At 45.0% G+C, this 16,395-nt stretch overlaps 2 protein-coding genes and 1 long non-coding RNA gene across 3 annotated transcripts in view; all 3 read left to right on the top strand.

Moving 5' to 3' along the window:
* The window catches only part of LOC119357668 (putative F-box/LRR-repeat protein At3g49150), a 34,829-nt gene extending 30,805 nt beyond the window's left edge, over positions 1-4,024 (top strand). The window contains exons 3-5 of the mRNA XM_037624536.1: positions 2,851-2,885; positions 3,002-3,108; positions 3,647-4,024. Coding sequence (XP_037480433.1) covers positions 3,082-3,108; positions 3,647-4,024 — 405 coding nt within the window. The 5' untranslated portion in view covers positions 2,851-2,885; positions 3,002-3,081. The remainder of the gene's footprint in view (positions 1-2,850; positions 2,886-3,001; positions 3,109-3,646) is intronic.
* A 7-nt stretch (positions 4,025-4,031) lies between these two features.
* Positions 4,032-5,690, top strand: LOC119359051. Its single transcript, XR_005172362.1, has 3 exons — positions 4,032-4,469; positions 4,560-4,712; positions 5,104-5,690. It is a non-coding gene; the product is annotated as an uncharacterized LOC119359051 (long non-coding RNA).
* A 2,267-nt stretch (positions 5,691-7,957) lies between these two features.
* On the top strand, positions 7,958-11,089 carry LOC119353487 (CASP-like protein 5A3). Its single transcript, XM_037620104.1, has 4 exons — positions 7,958-8,085; positions 8,123-8,639; positions 10,013-10,145; positions 10,463-11,089. Exons 2-4 carry the CDS (start codon positions 8,233-8,235, stop codon positions 10,664-10,666), a joined length of 744 nt encoding a protein of 247 aa, XP_037476001.1. The 5' UTR covers positions 7,958-8,085; positions 8,123-8,232; the 3' UTR covers positions 10,667-11,089.
* The last annotated feature ends 5,306 nt before the right edge of the window (positions 11,090-16,395 follow it).

Genomic DNA, 16,395 nt, shown 5'->3' with positions numbered 1-16,395 from the left:
TTGTTTTTGTTTTGTTTTGTTTTCCTTTCATTTGTTTCTTTTTATTTATTTTCCTTTCTGTTTTATTCAATTTAAAATATTTATGCATTTTCTAAAAATGTGTTTACTTCACCATAATTATCTATGCAATATTTGACACGGTCCGAACATTTTGTTTTAAAGTTTGAAAACTTTGTTTGTTTGCCAAAAATTCAAATTTGAATTCGAATCGTTTTGAATTAACGCGAGATTAGCGACAGTAACGGAGGTGACATGGCGTCATTAGCAGAGGTTACTGTAGCTTGCTTATCCGGGCGTCACAACCCGGGATCTCTATCTAGCTGGTGATACGTTGTGTCATCCATGCACCTTACGCATCCAGAAAATCCGTGGACTACCTGCCCCGTGAGATATCCGTAACCGAGATAGTCGTGCACCGTCGTGAGCAGTGCGGCTCTCATAGGGAAATATTCTTTCTCTGCGGCGTCCCACGTATTGGCTGGCGTTTTCCACAGTGTGTCTAGCTCCTCCTTCAGCAGCCCCAGATACAGATTGATGTCGTTCCCTGGTTGTTTCGGCCCTTCAATTAGCATACTCATGTGAATGTACTTCCTCTTCATGCACAACCAGGGGGGAAGGTTGTACATCCACACAAACACAGGCCAGGTGCTATGTGTGCTTCTCTGGCTGCCAAACGGATTGACTCCATCCGTGCTCGCGCCCAGCACGATGTTCCTTGGATCCTTCCCAAATTCTGGGTATTCGAAGTTCAACGCTTGCCACTGGCTCGCATCCTTAGTGTGACTCAGTATCTTGTCTTTTTTATCTATCTCCGGATCATTTGCGTCATCTTCTCGCTTCTTCTCCTCCCTATCCGCGTGCCAACGCAGGAGCTTTGCTACCTTAGGGTCCGCGAAATACCGCTGCAGACGAGGAGTGATCGGAAAGTACCACACCACTTTTCGAGGAGCTTTCTTCCTCTTCTTGTATCGAGTGACGCCGCACACCGGACATATGGTAGACTCCGCGTGCTCATCCCGATAAATGATGCAATTGTTCATGCACACATGGTATTTCACGTGCGGTAAATCCAGAGGACACACGATTTTCTTCGCCTCCTCCAAACTGGTCGGGCACTTGTTCCCCTTGGGAAGACGTTCGTGCCAGAATGACATGTTCTCGTCGAAGCATGCGTCGGTCATTTTGTGTTTTACCTTCATCTCCAGAGCCATGAGCGTTACTTTCAGGCGGGTATCCTCGGGCCTGCATCCTTCATACAATGGAGTAACCACGTCTAACTCAAGTTGATCCATCTTGGCTTTCTCTCGGGCGGCAGCTCCTGCGTTATCCGTTTGCTTGAGAAGCAGCTCTTGAATATGAGGGTCCTGCACCCAGCCCATCGATGGTCCAGCGTCGTCTGCTCCGCCGGCATCATCATCTTCATGATCATGCCCGTCGTCTGCTCCGGCATCTTCCTCATCATCATGTCCTGCATCTTCTACATGATGACTGTGTACAGCGCCACCGTCATGATCATCTCCTGGGGATTCTTCGTCTTCTCGCCCGCCCGAGCCGCGGTGGTTGTCTTGCTGCCCTTCCTCATTTCTTGCCCGGCCCCCATGGACGACTTCGTAGTCATCTTCATCACCTTGCCACCGATAGCCATCCATGAAACCACGCAAGAGCACGTGGTCCCACACCTGCCCAGAATCGGGGTCCGCAATAAGGCTCTTCAGCTTGCATCTTCGACACGGACATCTTATCTCCGTCTCGTTCTTTTGAAGCATCTCGGCCTTCGCGGACCTCAAAAACCTATTCATGATGCCTTCGGTCATCGTGCGGACCATGGTCGCCTGCGGGGTAGAGCAAAACGATATTTTAGAACCAAGAAAAAATTTGGCATGACTTTCCCTAAAAATAGGACCAAAAAGAATGCCTAATGCCAAAATTCTCGCCGAAACGAAAATGAATCAACATTCCGGCAAAATATTGGCAACTATCGCATTTCAAATACCGGTACACCTCCAAACACAAACACATATGCAACACCACAAACATATGCAACACCACGAACATACATAGATCTAGCTAGGCCATAAAAAGTGCATGTGCACATTGTTGTAGGGAGAACAACATAAATATAGCTTCCCCCTTACTTACCTATCAAAATAAGGTAATTTAACCACTTAAATTGAATGAATCTATGGTGGAAATGAGGTGAAAAAGAGGAGGCACCCGAGACAAGGAGGAGGAGAGAATGAAGTGGGGAGAAAGTGAGTGTGGGTAGGAGAGGCTGTCCAAAATATCTTGTTGCTGCCCACTTACTAATGGTGCACCAACTCTAAATGCGCCATTAGTAATCCAGGTTGCTAATGGCGCACCTTCTGGTGGTGTGCCATTAGTAGTTTTGCAAAAAAAAACATACTAATGGCGCACTGTTCCACAGTGCACCATTACTAGTTTAAACTAGTAATGGCGCACGGTGGAACAGTGCGCCATTAGTAGTTTTGCAAAAAACGGAATAAAAAATATAATAAAAAAACAACATTAGTGGCGTACTTTCCATCAGGTGCGCCATTACTAGTTACAACTAGTAATGGCGCACTGTGTCTGGATGCGCCATTAGTATGTTTGGACAGGCGCACTAGTTCAATTTTTTTTTGATATTAATGGCGCACCCTGGGCCGGGTGCGCCATTAGTAGTTTCAACTCTAATGGCGTATCAGAAGGTGGTGCGCCATTAGTATATACTAATGGCGCACCGCTTGTCTGGTGCGCCATTAGTGTCAATCCCATCTATAGCCCTTTTTCTAGTAGGGCCTCATCCTCAGGTCCACTCAAGCCTGTTGCTGATCTTCCATCATCCTGCAGCCCTGCATCTCATCATCCTCTTCAGTTTATAACTGGTAAGGCCTCAAGCTGCTTATAATTATGTGTAGAGTTTGTAGTTGTGTTGTAATTGCATTGATCCTTGGTCATTCTCGTGTGCTATATTGTGACCTTGTCGGATTGTGGACTACAGATGTTGGTTTGGCTGCCTCTCATGCTGAAAGCAAGGTTTCACCTTGCCGACAGGCTGATGGTTCTCCAAGTGCTGAAGTAATGGGGCCAGAGGTTAGCCTTCCAGAGGTATGATGAACTCCCCCAAAAATTACTACCTCCTTTCAGAAAGACTCCTCGAAAGCACGAGGTTCACCAGATATGATGTGAAGATTGACATTAGATTCGTCATGACAAACATTTTAATAATGCCATAATTCTTTTTATATACTCCCTCTGTTCCATATTAAGTGTCACTGATTTAGTACAACTTTGTATTAAATCAGCGACACTTAATATGGAATGGAGGGAGTATAAGTTTACTAACATACTTGTACAAAAATTCAGTCAAAGTTGCATGTTGGAGGCCAAGCCCAAGTCCAAAACATGTCTTTTGGCTGCCTGTACTTGATGCATTCTCTCTTGTTATACTTTTCGTTTTGGCATAAAGTAGCTCAGTGCTCAATTTATGTACTTGATAAAGTAGCCCATTTGTAGTGCCTGATAGTTCTGAATCAATGTAAACGCCCCACAAGGTGTACAATTCATGTCCACTAGCAATGTAGAGCAACAAGTCATCACTGCCAACACTATTTCAATACTTCATTTTTGTATCATGCTTGTGCAGGATATCATTTGGAAGATACATGCCCTTATGCCTATTCAAGATGCCGCTCGTGCTGCCTGCTTGTCTCATGATTTTCTTCACTCTTGGAGATGCTATCCCAAGCTCATATTTGATATGAGAGCACTAGGCAAACAAACAAGGGATTTTATCAACATAGTTGACCACATCATGCGGAATCACTCTGGCGTTGGGGTGAAGACATTTAAATTGCAAACTCGCGATGAGTTCACTGTGCATCCAAGTTATCTTGATCGCTGGCTGCAAGTTGCAATTATACCTGGGATCACAGAATTTACGCTAGGGCTCCCCATAAATAGCAAGATGAAATATTACTTTCCTGGTTCACTTCTATCTCCTGAGGCAGCACACTCAATCTAGTATTTTCACATCACTAGCTGTGCTTTTCATTCTGTAGGCAAAGTTGGTCGCTTGAGTGGTTTGAAGACTCTTTGTCTGCATGATGTTGGTATTACTGGGGAGGAGTTATATCTACTTCTGTCCAATTCCTTCTTGTTAGAGCATTTGGATCTCGAGTCCTGCTACGATATACATTGCTTAAAGATACCACATTTTTTGTCGAAGCTTAACATCCTGGAAGTGCAATGTTGCAAAATGTTACAGATGATTGAATGCAGTGCTCCAAACCTCTCCACCTTCAATTATGATGGTCCCCTGATACATATCTCGCTTGGAAGTTCATTGCAAGTGAAGAAAATGCAAATGACATGTGCCATTATGCCTAACCTGCTCCATTATGCTAGCGCCAAGCTTTCATCCATTGCACCAAATGTCCAAACTCTTTTTTTTACACTCACTTTATGAGGTTAGTTTTAGCTTTCATGTACTCTAATTCATTAATTTTTTGATCTAAGCTATAGACCCTGAAGTCATATCTTTGGGTATTCTTTTTCAGACAGTCAATACACCTATGGTGCTGGGTAAATTTCTGCACCTCAAGTATTTGGAGATAAAACTTTTCATGCCAACTCGTTCTCCAGGTTACGACTTCTGTTCTTTGGTTTCTTTTCTTGATGCTTCTCCCACCTTGAGGACTTTCGTCTTGTGTGTAAGTCATTCTTCATTTCCCTTTTTTTTGCGAAATAACTATTAATACATTATATCTTGTCTAACTTATAGCTAGGCAGATTAGTTTGGCTCATCGTGATCTTTACTTGGTGAATCATCCTTTATCCTTTTCCTTCCAAGTATTATGTTATGTCACTGTTATGCCATGGGTGCAACTAATTGCTACACAACAACTGTGATACCTTACCTGTTAGGCTGTTACTACATTGGTAAACTTCTTACTGCAAACCACTTGTTCGTGGTGTTACTTTTCATATTGTCCTTCTGAACTCTTATGATCAGCCGATTTACTATCCTGTACTTAATAATATACTAAGAATGTTATGTGTCCAGTTTTGCTTAAGAAATTGAGTGGTAACAAACATATGCAGGTAGAGGCTCCTACCATGGAAGGTGGTTTGATTCCTGGAGTCAATATGTGCGAAGATTTCTCATTGGCAAGTTCTGTTCCGAAACACCGACATCGCAAGCTTAAGAGTGTTATCATCACTGGCTTTTGCCCTTGGAAGACAATGATTGAGCTAACGAGATGTATTCTTGATTATGCAACGTCACTAAAGCACCTTACCCTGGACACTACTCTTGGATATCGTAGGAGGAGGTTGGGCAACTGTTTCCCTTTGGGTAGGGATACAATTATGGAAGCCTGAAAGGCTATTGCGGCTATCAGGACATACATTGAGGGGAAAGTACCTTCAAAGATCACGTTTAAGGTTCTTGAGCCCTGCAACTGCAATAAGTGTCAAGAATGTTGAGTTATGTTATCGTAATATGGTTATGTTATGAGTATAGCTTAGAGCCCCTAAAAAAGTGTAATCTATTCAATGACATCTCTACTACTTCCTCCGATCCATATTACTTGTTTTAGATTTGTCTAGATACGGATGTATCATGACACGTCGGAGGGAGTATTAAATTGGAGTTGGTCCTTGCATGTTTGCCTCCACCCCCTCCGGTACGCCCCCCACCTCCCACATAGGATATTCCTAGATTTAACTACATAAATACACATAATGAACTCAAAATATTTCACATATCATTTACTACTTATTTTTCCTATACAATTGACCAGCCAACTTGGCAGTGTGCGTCGGCTCATATCATTTATGTTATTGGAGAATCAGAGAATGTATGTTGGATAGTAATGACCTTGATGACTATGTCGCTATGAGTGGTGTATGTTCTGTTTGGAGGAATGCCATTGCACCTCCAATCGAGGGCCGCAAGCAGGGCGACATTGAGATCCTATGTGTCCGACTGCACCGATGCATTGTTCTTGAGGAAGAAATCGTCAAATTCAATGATGGAGATGTAGACACTTTAGTGGCCAATCTTTCCACTGGCCGGATGGTGAAGCGTTGCTTTTCACTCTTCACCAACCATCTTTTTGTTGGATATTCGGACTGGCTACCGATGTTCGTTGAAGATAATGAACCGTACCTTGTCAAACTATGCGGGCTATTCACGGGCTATCTTGTGCAATTTCCAATAGGGGTCATCAATGAACATTACTCTCATTTTGCCGTGTAGACTCGTGGCACTCTGAGGTTGGTATTGAGTAGAGGACCACACTTTTTCCTTTTTTTTGAGTGGAACCTTTCCTTTATTACAAAAGGTGTATTTCAGTGATGCAGACAAGTTTCACGCCGTGAGATGAAACTGCCTACAGAATGTGCGAGTACAACCAAGCGGTCCGCTTGGTAAGCTACCAACAAAAAATGCAATCAATGAAAAAAGGAATGTGCGAGTACAGTCTAAGACCCTAGAAGCATACGCTTTTCCCTCCTTTCAGTGGCACACGCCCTTTGCTATTGGGTCAAAGCCCTTCAGCCCGCTGCAAGTCCTAATGCAGTATTGCAAGTTCTTACACAGTTACATTTTTTGTTATAATTATTGTCATTGTCGTGGTTATTTCTTGTATAGTTACATTTTTGTTACAATTGTTGGCCGGGATGGCTTTTTATATGCAAGGAGGTGAACATACAGGTGTGAACACGTCAAGTCAGTAGCACGTAACATGTTTTTGGTAATATGAGGTCTGTTTGATAGTGATCTCATGTTTTGTGTTACACCGTGTGAGAAATGCGATGGTATATCTCTTCTGTTTTGGAAGAGACGAAGTCTCGACAAAACTCATGCACCACAAAATATGCATCTTACGTAGAACTTTACTTATGGCATGTTTATATGTGCTTTAGCAAAATCGTACATGTATACTAGAACGAATACCCGGCGGCGAAAAGTTTCTCTACAGAGCATGCAAAGATAAGAAGCCAGTAAGCACAAATGAATATACTTAGAGCATTGTGTAGAGGGGGAAAACCCTACAAATTTGTCTCTCGCCCACCTTAATCACCGCGAGCAGACAGGCGGGACAAGATAGAAAGGGCCTCAATACTCCAACCACCAGTCCACGTTGGAGCATGGAGGAGAGTGAAGAGGAAGAGAGGGACAACGCATAGCAACATAGGAAAGGAACGGCTTTGCTACACACATTAAATGCTTTTACAGATGTTTAGACTTGCTAGTGTAGGCAGTTGTGATTGCGACCTAGGGGTGAAAGTTTGCCCACCAATGAAAATCAGGGAGGAGGTTTAGTATTAAGTTGGAAGGGGTCCGTCGGAGGCCCGCAAAGCTCTGTGTATGTAGCATTTTTGGAAAGAAAAGACAAAAAAGAAAAGAATATTGGTGGAGAGTGTAGGGAGTGAAATTGAAAAAGTACTACCTTTGTCCTGGTTTGTTGGTCCTTTTAGTATTTTGCGCCAACTTTTGACCATAAATTTAATTAATAAAATATTAACGCGTGTCAAAAAATAGTATCATCGAAAACTAGGTTCAAATACAAATCCAACGATATAATTTTTCATGACATGCATTAACTTTTTGTCAGTTAAATCTGTGGTTAAATTTTGACAAACTAGGAAGAGAAACAATAACCCAGGGCCGAGGTAGTAGTACCTCCGTCCTGATTTATTGATCCTCATTGTATTCGGTGTCAAATTTTAACTATAAATTTAACTAACAAAATGTTCATACATGTCAAAAGAAATATATCATTAAAACCTATGTTTAAATATGAATCTGTCGATATAATTTTCGTAGACATGCGTTATTATTTTATCAATTAAATCTTTAGTCAAAATTTAACACAAATTCCAAAAAAGAAAGACCGATAAACCAGGTCGAAGGTAGGAGTAGTACGTTGGCTCTATGGACCTTGTCGTGTTGCTCTAGATGGGAAAGGTGGAGCAGGGGTGCAGAGTTGCTTGGCCATGGATGAACGCGGAATTGCTTGCTCAACCCCGACGGTGTGGACCGTGGAGTGAGCTCCTCCGAAGTTGCTCTAGCCAAGGCCCCACGCCGAGTGTCCAGACTGGACCACGACGCGCTCCTCCTCCTCCTGCATAAATCCCCCAAAACCCCGGCCGGCCGAGTCGTTGGCTCTGAACTCTGAGTACGGCGCAAGGGAGCACTTTTGGGGCTGACTCTTCGCCGGCGGCATGTTCCTGCGGCAGAGCCATCCCGTCGTGCACCCGGACCCGGCGGCTACCGCTCCGGCCGCGCAGGGGCAGGGGCCGGTGGCTGCTGCTCCGGCTGCGGTGGCGCAGGCGCAGGGACCGGTGGCTCCTGCTCCGGCTCCGGTGGCGCAGGCGCAGGGACAGGGGCAGGCGGCAGCTGCGGCGGCGCAGGCGCAGGGACAGGGCCCGGCTCCGGCACCGGCCGCGGGGGCGCAGGGGGCGAACGCGAACGGGAACGCGCCGCCGCCCGGGGTGCTGATGGTGGACCTGCGGGGGGCGCCGGGGACGCGCTGGGGGCTCGGGGCCCGCCTCGCGCAGGCGCTGCTCGCGGCCTCCGCCGTCCTCTTCATGGCCTCCACCGACGACTTCCGCGCGCTCACCGCCTTCCGGTGAGTGCCCCCCTCCGGCCCTCCCGCTCCACATCTTGTTCCCCCCACTAGGGTCTCGATCCATTTCCCCTTTGCTCCGAAAGCAGATCGATTTCTCCTTGGAAATTTGGAACTGAGCAGATGATGCTGTGTGAGGTGGGTTTTTCTCGTTTTCAGTTGAAGTCTGAAGAGATTGCATATGCATCTGCCTCAGGGATGACTGCATATTAGTTAGCCACATTCCCAGAATCTGTCTGTTCACCTGCTAGTATTTCTGTATATTGTTGAAATTGAGATGATCTTTATGTTTCCTTGAGTGCAGATCACTCTAGCATTTTTTATCTTAGTGCCACCCAGTAACAAAATTAGCAAGAATAGTGTTTTTGTTTGAAAAATGCTAATTACTACTCCCTCTGTAAATTAATATAAGAGCGTTTAGATCACTAAAATAGTAATCTAAACGCTCTTATATTAGTTTACGGAGGGAGTACTACTAAGTAGAAGTATTTCACATCCAAGCTGAATTGATGGATATAATCATACAAGCACATTATCCAACTTGCAAATAGCAGAGTTTCAGATCAACGTACACAGCTGCCAATGAATGATACGCAACCAGCCTATGCGTATTAGCGAAAAATAGCACGTAGTTTCCAGTAGAAATTGTTATTGGGTGCTTTCTTAATCCTCCAAAGAGAAATGCTCATACTCGTTTGCATTTTGATACTTTTCCTTTTGAATTGGTTTGGCATGCTGAAAGAGGCAATGCAATTAGATGGTGACATTGCCCTGTGGTATCATCTCAGCTGTCTCCTTGGATGCAGCAATTTTTAGATTGAGCCTTCCCTTTTTTTTGGTCTCCCCAGTTTGATGTCTGCATGCATAGTTTCCAGGGCATTCGGCACAGAGCATTTCACTGTGTATGCCGATAAGTTTGGTTCGCACTCTGCCATTCTGGTTATGGGAATTCGGAATAGTGTGATTTGTAATGGACAATCGTGTACTGTCCTGTGCATACATATTGTTGGTCAGGTTAAACATTTGAGCAAGTGCATCCAGTGTTTTACGATTAGTCTGGCATCTTGAAAGAGGCAATGCAGATCAGATGGTGACACGTTGATGTTCTCTGTGATATCATCTCAGCTGTCTTTCTTGGATACGGTGCTAGGTTGGTTAGCATTCTGGTTGTGGGAACTCAGAACAGTGTGATTGTTGTAATGTACATTCCTGATATGCATTACATGTTGTCTTATGCTAGTATGCATGTGTATCTTATCTTACTTCTGTGGTGCGATCAGATAGTGTTTTGTATTAGGATGTTGCTTTCAGAATTCAGAACAGGGGATCGATTTCCTTCTATAGATGAACTCACTCATTGTTGTTCTTTTGAGCAGCCTCCTTGTAGCAGCAGAGTCTTTGCAATGCCTGTGGAGCCTCTCCCTGGCCGCCGTGGACGTCTACGCGCTTCTTGTGAAGCGCTCCTTCCGGACACCCCGAGCTACCACCATATATTCCACCGGGGACTGGGTAAGTCACACTCTATTTTTCTCAGGCACCTCAAATTCAAAACAAACACCCATCTGCCGTTCCCTGTGGACTCACTCCTGCACTGAAAATGTTTCACAGACATGAACATGCAAACAATCATTTAAGCATCACATGTATTTTTCCTTTCTCCTAAGGCCTTGTTCGGTTGCGTGTGAATCCGAGTGCATTGAAGGGAAAATAGGAACCAATCCTAGCCAATTCCCTTCAATCCTCTTGGGGAGAGGATTAACCGAACAAAGCCTAAAGAAGTATGCATAGATACGGTTCTGACCCTCCCCCCGGTGTCTCATCGGCAGGTCACTGGAGCACTGAGCTTCGCCGCAGCGAGTGGGTCGGCCGCCATGACCACTCTCATCAACAACGACCTGCTACTGTGCTCGGAGAACCACTGCCCGACCTTTATGGCCGCCACCGCCATGGCTTTCTTGAGCTGGTTCGCCATCGCGCCATCCTGTGTCATTAACCTCTGGGCGGCGGTCTACGCAGTGCAGAGAGCTTAGTCTGCGGAGCAAGAACCAGGCTGTTTGACCAACTTAGGTGGCACATCTAATATAATTACTACTTACGACTCGGTATATTATCGATATTTCTGTAGTAAAATCAGGGAGTAGCTTGATGTTCAGAAGGGTGGTTGTGAAGCTCTGCACTTTATCTCCAGGAGCGTATGTATGCCATCTTATTATGCGAGGCTGGCTGGACTGGTGGTTGTGATCTGGTGATGACCTGACTGATGGGCTACTTGTGTAGAGCTCAAGGTTGCTGATGATATGCTCAGTATGTTCTATTTCGTGACTTTCGTATATTTTGTTATTGATATCTGGATCTTAGTCCCCGAGATTACTTGCGCCTGTGCGGTATATCGGTTCATTCAGTAGGCCCTTGGTTCTTCTCCTATGTGAAAATGCCAATAGACGTTAGAACCATCAGTGTGACAGTGTTATTACTTGGTCAAGGAAATTTCTGTTGGCGTGATAAGGAAAAGGCATAATTCGTTACAATATGACACAGGAGATTTGATTCAGTATTTCGATTCAAGCCACAATGAAGGCTAGCCACTGGTTTTCTATTCCTGCAAGAAGCTTCCTCTATGAGTGCACTACAATTGCAAAGGGGGGAAACAGCAAACCTAAATGGTGAAACAAATCATCTCGAGAGATGGGTCAAATTCAGCATCGATCCGTACTAAAACCTAGGAAGGTTCGCCAGGAACTTGATATCCCTTGCATTAGGGGAAATTCGCAAGGTCATGCAGGTGCATAGGCACGCACCTGCACAATCGCCTAAAGCCATTGATTTGGGTTCTGATCCGGAAACTTGTTTCGCGTGAAATTTCCTGAAAAGAGACGAAAACTAAACATGTCAATACGAAACAGCACACATGTTCATCATGTGCTGAAATACTTCGTCCAACCATTTTTGTACGTCCTTTCCCTCTACATTCCGTCTTGTTTGTCTCCGCCTTCGATCGATTTTTCTTTTCAATAGTGTTTCATCCATTTTTAATGTTCATGTCCTTCTTACTCGTGGCCCCTATTCAACTGTCAGCTTTCGGTGCTCTTCCCTTTCAGTTCGTTTATGTTTTTTCTTTCCAAATTCTTTCATCCTATTGTTTCTTAATTAGTTTTATGTATGTCCAATTACCTTGTTAACTCCAAATTCATGGCATGCTCCTTCCCATCCTCAATCATACACTGTTTATGCAATGATTCTTCCATCGGATTTCATTCTTAATTCTAACCTACTAGATCTTGTTTTGTCAAGTTAGGTTATACGAAGCCCGCGTTCATTCGTTTTCTAACATACTCTTCTTTAACCCATGCAAAAAAAAATTTACTCTTCTTTAACGCCGACCCTCAAACCTCTCGTATCCGTTCGGACGAAACTGTCCGGACCCCGCAAGCCATCCAACGCCGAGCCCTATCCATCTGCGTCTCAGTCTGGACCATAATTTTCCAGCAAACCGGGACCAAACCTGGGCAATGGGTGGGGGCTTTGCGGGGGCCCAGACACAAGCCGCATAATACTTTGATATCCGGATCTTAGTCCCCGAGATTACTTGCGCCGTGTGCGATATATCGGTTCATTCAGTAGGCCCTTGGTTCTTCTTCTATGTGAAAATGCCAATAGACGTTAGAACCATCAGTGTTATAAATTGGTCAAGGAAATTCTGTTGGCGTGATAAGGAAAAAGTGTTGGGGAACGTTGCAGAAAACAAAAATTTTCCTACGGTTTCATCAAGATCCATCTAGGACTTCATCTAGCAACGAGTGATTGGATTGCATCTACATACCTTTGTAGATCACGCGCGGAAGCGTTCAAAGAACGGGGATGAGGAAGGCGTACTCGACGTGATCCAAATCACCGGAGATCCTAGCGCCGAACGGACGGCACCTCCGCGTTCAACACACGTACGGTCAGCGTGACGTCTCCTTCTTCTTGATCCAGCAAGAGGGAAGGAGAGGTTGAAGAAGATGGCTCCAGCAGCAGCACGACGGCGTGGTGGTGGCGGAGCTGTAGTACTCCGGCAGGGCTTCGCCAAGCACTATGGAGGAGGAGGATGTGTTGGAGAGGGAGAGGGAGGCACCAAAAATCAAGGTTAAGAAGTCCTCCATCTCCCACTATATATAGGAGGGCCAGGGGGGGGGGGCGCCGGCCCTAGGAGATCCAATCTCCTAGGGGGGTGCGGCCAAGGGGAGGAATCCCTCCTCCCCAAGGCACCTAGGAGGTGCCTTCCCCCTTCGGGACTCTTCCCTTCTTGAACCCTAGGCGCATGGACTCTTCCCTACAGCCCATGTGCCCCCCCCCCGGGGCAGGTGGCCCCACCCGGTTGACCCCCGGGACCCTTCCGGTGGTCCCGGTACAATACCGGTGACCCCGAAACTTGTCCCGATGCCCGAAATAGTACTTCCTATATATAATTCTTTACCTCTGAACCATTCCGGAACTCCTCGTGACGTCCGGGATCTCATCCAGGACTCCGAACAACATTCGGGTTACTGCATATACATATCCCTACAATCCTAGCGTCACCGAACCTTAAGTGTGTAGACCCTACGGGTTCAGGAGACATGTAGACATGACCGAGATCGCTCTCCAGTCAATAACCAACAGCGGGATCTGGATACCCATGTTGGCTCCCACATGCTCCTCGATGATCTCATCGGATGAACCACTATGTCGAGGATTCAAGCAATCCCGTATACAATTCCCTTTGTCAATCGGTATGCTACTTGCCCGAGATTCGATCGTCTTTATCCCAATACCTCGTTCAATCTCGTTACCGGCAAGTCACTTTACTCGTACCGTAATGCATGATCCCGTGACCAGACACTTGGTCACTTTGAGCTCATTATGATGTTGCATTACCGAGTGGGCCCAGTGATACCTCTCCGTCATACGGAGTGACAAATCCCAGTCTTGATCCGTGTCAACCCAACAGACACTTTCGGAGATACCCGTAGTATACCTTTATAGTCACCCAGTTACGTTGTGATGTTTGGCACACCCAAAGCACTCCTACGGTATCCGGGAGTTACACGATCTCATGGTCTAAGGAAAGGATACTTGACATTGGAAAACTCTAGCAAACGAACTATACGATCTTGTGCTATGTTTAGGATTGGGTCTTGTCCATCACATCATTCTCCTAATGATGTGATCTCGTTATCAATGACATCCAATGTCCATAGTCAGGAAACCATGACTATCTGTTGATCAACGAGCTAGTCAACTAGAGGCTTACTAGGGACATGTTGGTGTCTATTATTCACACATGTATTACGATTTCCGGATAACACAATTATAGCATGAATAAAGACAATTATCATGAACAAGGAAATATAATAATAATGCTTTTATTATTACCTCTAGGGCATATTTCCAACAGTCTCCCACTTGCACTAGAGTCAATAATCTAGTTACATTGTGATGAATCGAACACCCATGGAATTCTGGTGTTGATCATGTTTTGCTCTAGGGAGAGGTTTAGTCAACAGATCTGCTACATTCAGGTCTGTGTGTACTTTACAAATATCTATGTCTCCATCTTGAACATTTTCACGAATGGAGTTGAAGCGACGCTTGATGTGCCTTGTCTTCTTGTGAAACCTGGGCTCCTTGGCAAGAGCAATAGCTCCAGTGTTGTCACAGAAAAGCTTGATCGGCCCCGACGCATTGGGTATGACTCCTAGGTCGGTGATGAACTCCTTCACCCAAATTGCTTAATGTGCTGCCTCCGAGGCTGCCATGTACTCCGCTTCACATGTAGATCCCGCCACGACGCTCTGCTTGCAACTGCACCAGCTTACTGCCCCACCATTCAAAATATACACGTATCCGGTTTGTGACTTAGAGTCATCCAGATCTGTGTCGAAGCTAGCGTCGACGTAACCTTTTACGACGAGCTCTTCGTCACCTCCATAAACGAGAAACATTTCCTTAGTCCTTTTCAGGTACTTCAGGATATTCTTGACCGCTGTCCAGTGTTCCTTGCCGGGATTACTTTGGTACCTACCTACCAAACTTACGGCAAGGTTTACATCAGGTCTGGTACACAGCATGGCATACATAATAGAACCTATGGCTGAGGCATAGGGGATGACACTCATCTCTTCTATATCTTCTACCGTGGTCAGACATTGAGCTGAGCTCAATTTCACACCTTGCAACACAGGCAAGAACCCCTTCTTAGACTGATCCATATTGAACTTTTTCAATATCTTATCAAGGTATGTGCTTTGCGAAAGACCTATGAGGCGTCTTGATCTATCTCTGTAGATCTTGATGCCTAATATATAAGCAGCTTCTCCAAGGTCCTTCATTGAAAAACTTTTATTCAAGTAGGCCTTAATGCTGTCCAAGAGTTCTATATCATTTCCCATCAAAAGTATGTCATCTACATATAATATGAGAAATGCTACAGAGCTCCCACTCACTTTCTTGTAAACGCAGGCTTCTCCATATGTCTGCGTAAACCCAAACGCTTTGATCATCTCATCAAAGCGAATGTTCCAACTCCAAGATGCTTGCACCAGCCCATAAATCGAGCGTTGGAGCTTGCACACCTTGTCAGCATTCTTAGGATCGACAAAACCTTCCGGCTGCATCATATACAATTCTTCCTTAAGGAAACCATTAAGGAATGCCGTTTTGACGTCCATTTGCCATATTTCATAATCATAGAATGCGGCAATTGCTAACATGATTCGGACGGACTTTAGCTTCGCTACCGGTGAGAAAGTCTCATCGTAGTCAACCCCTTGAACTTGTCGATAACCCTTAGCGACAAGCCGAGGTTTATAGATGGTCACATTACCATCCGCGTCTGTCTTCTTCTTAAAGATCCATTTATTTTCTATGGCTCGCCGCTCAACGGGCAAGTCAGTCAAAGTCCATACTTCTTTTTCATACATGGATCCTATCTCGGATTTCATGTCTTCTAGCCATTTGTCGGAATCCGGGCCCGCCATCGCTTCTTCATAGTTCGAAGGTTCACCGTTGTCTAACAACATGATTTCTAAGACAGGGTTGCCGTACCACTCTGGTGCGGAACGTGTCCTTGTGGACCTTCGAATTTCAGTAGGAGCTTGATCAGAAGTATCTTGATCATCATCATTAACTTCCTCTCTTGTCGGTGCAGGCACCTCAGGAACATTTTCTTGAGTTGCGCCATTTTCCGGTTCAAGAGGTAATACTTCATCAAGGTCTACTTTCCTCCCACTTACTTCTTTCGAGAGAAACTCTTTCTCTAGAAAGGACCCATTCTTGGCAACAAAGATCTTGCCTTCGGATCTGAGGTAGAAGGTATACCCAATAGTTTCTTTAGGGTATCCTATGAAGACGCATTTTTCCGATTTGGGTTCGAGCTTTTCAGGTTGAAGTTTCCTGACATAAGCATCGCATCCCCAAACTTTCAGAAATGACAGCTTAGGTTTCTTCACAAACCATAATTCAAACGGTGTCGTCTCAACGGATTTCGACGGAGCCCTATTTAAAGTGAATGCGGCAGTCTCTAAAGCATACCCCCAAAAGATAGCGGTAAATCGGCAAGAGACATCATAGATTGCACCATATCTAATAGAGTGCGATTACGACGTTCTGACACACCATTACGCTGAGGTGTTCCAGGCGGCGTGAGCTGTGAAACTATTCCATATTTTCTTAAGTGTGTGCCAAACTCGTGACTCAAGTATTCTCCTCCACGATCTGATCGTAGGAACTTGATTTTTTC

The sequence above is a fragment of the Triticum dicoccoides genome, chromosome 2A, assembly GCF_002162155.2.
Source record: "Triticum dicoccoides isolate Atlit2015 ecotype Zavitan chromosome 2A, WEW_v2.0, whole genome shotgun sequence".
NCBI classification, from domain to species: Eukaryota; Viridiplantae; Streptophyta; class Magnoliopsida; order Poales; family Poaceae; genus Triticum; species Triticum dicoccoides.
The sequence above is the reverse complement of the archived record's forward strand: the minus strand, read 5'-3'. Positions and strand labels throughout refer to the sequence as shown.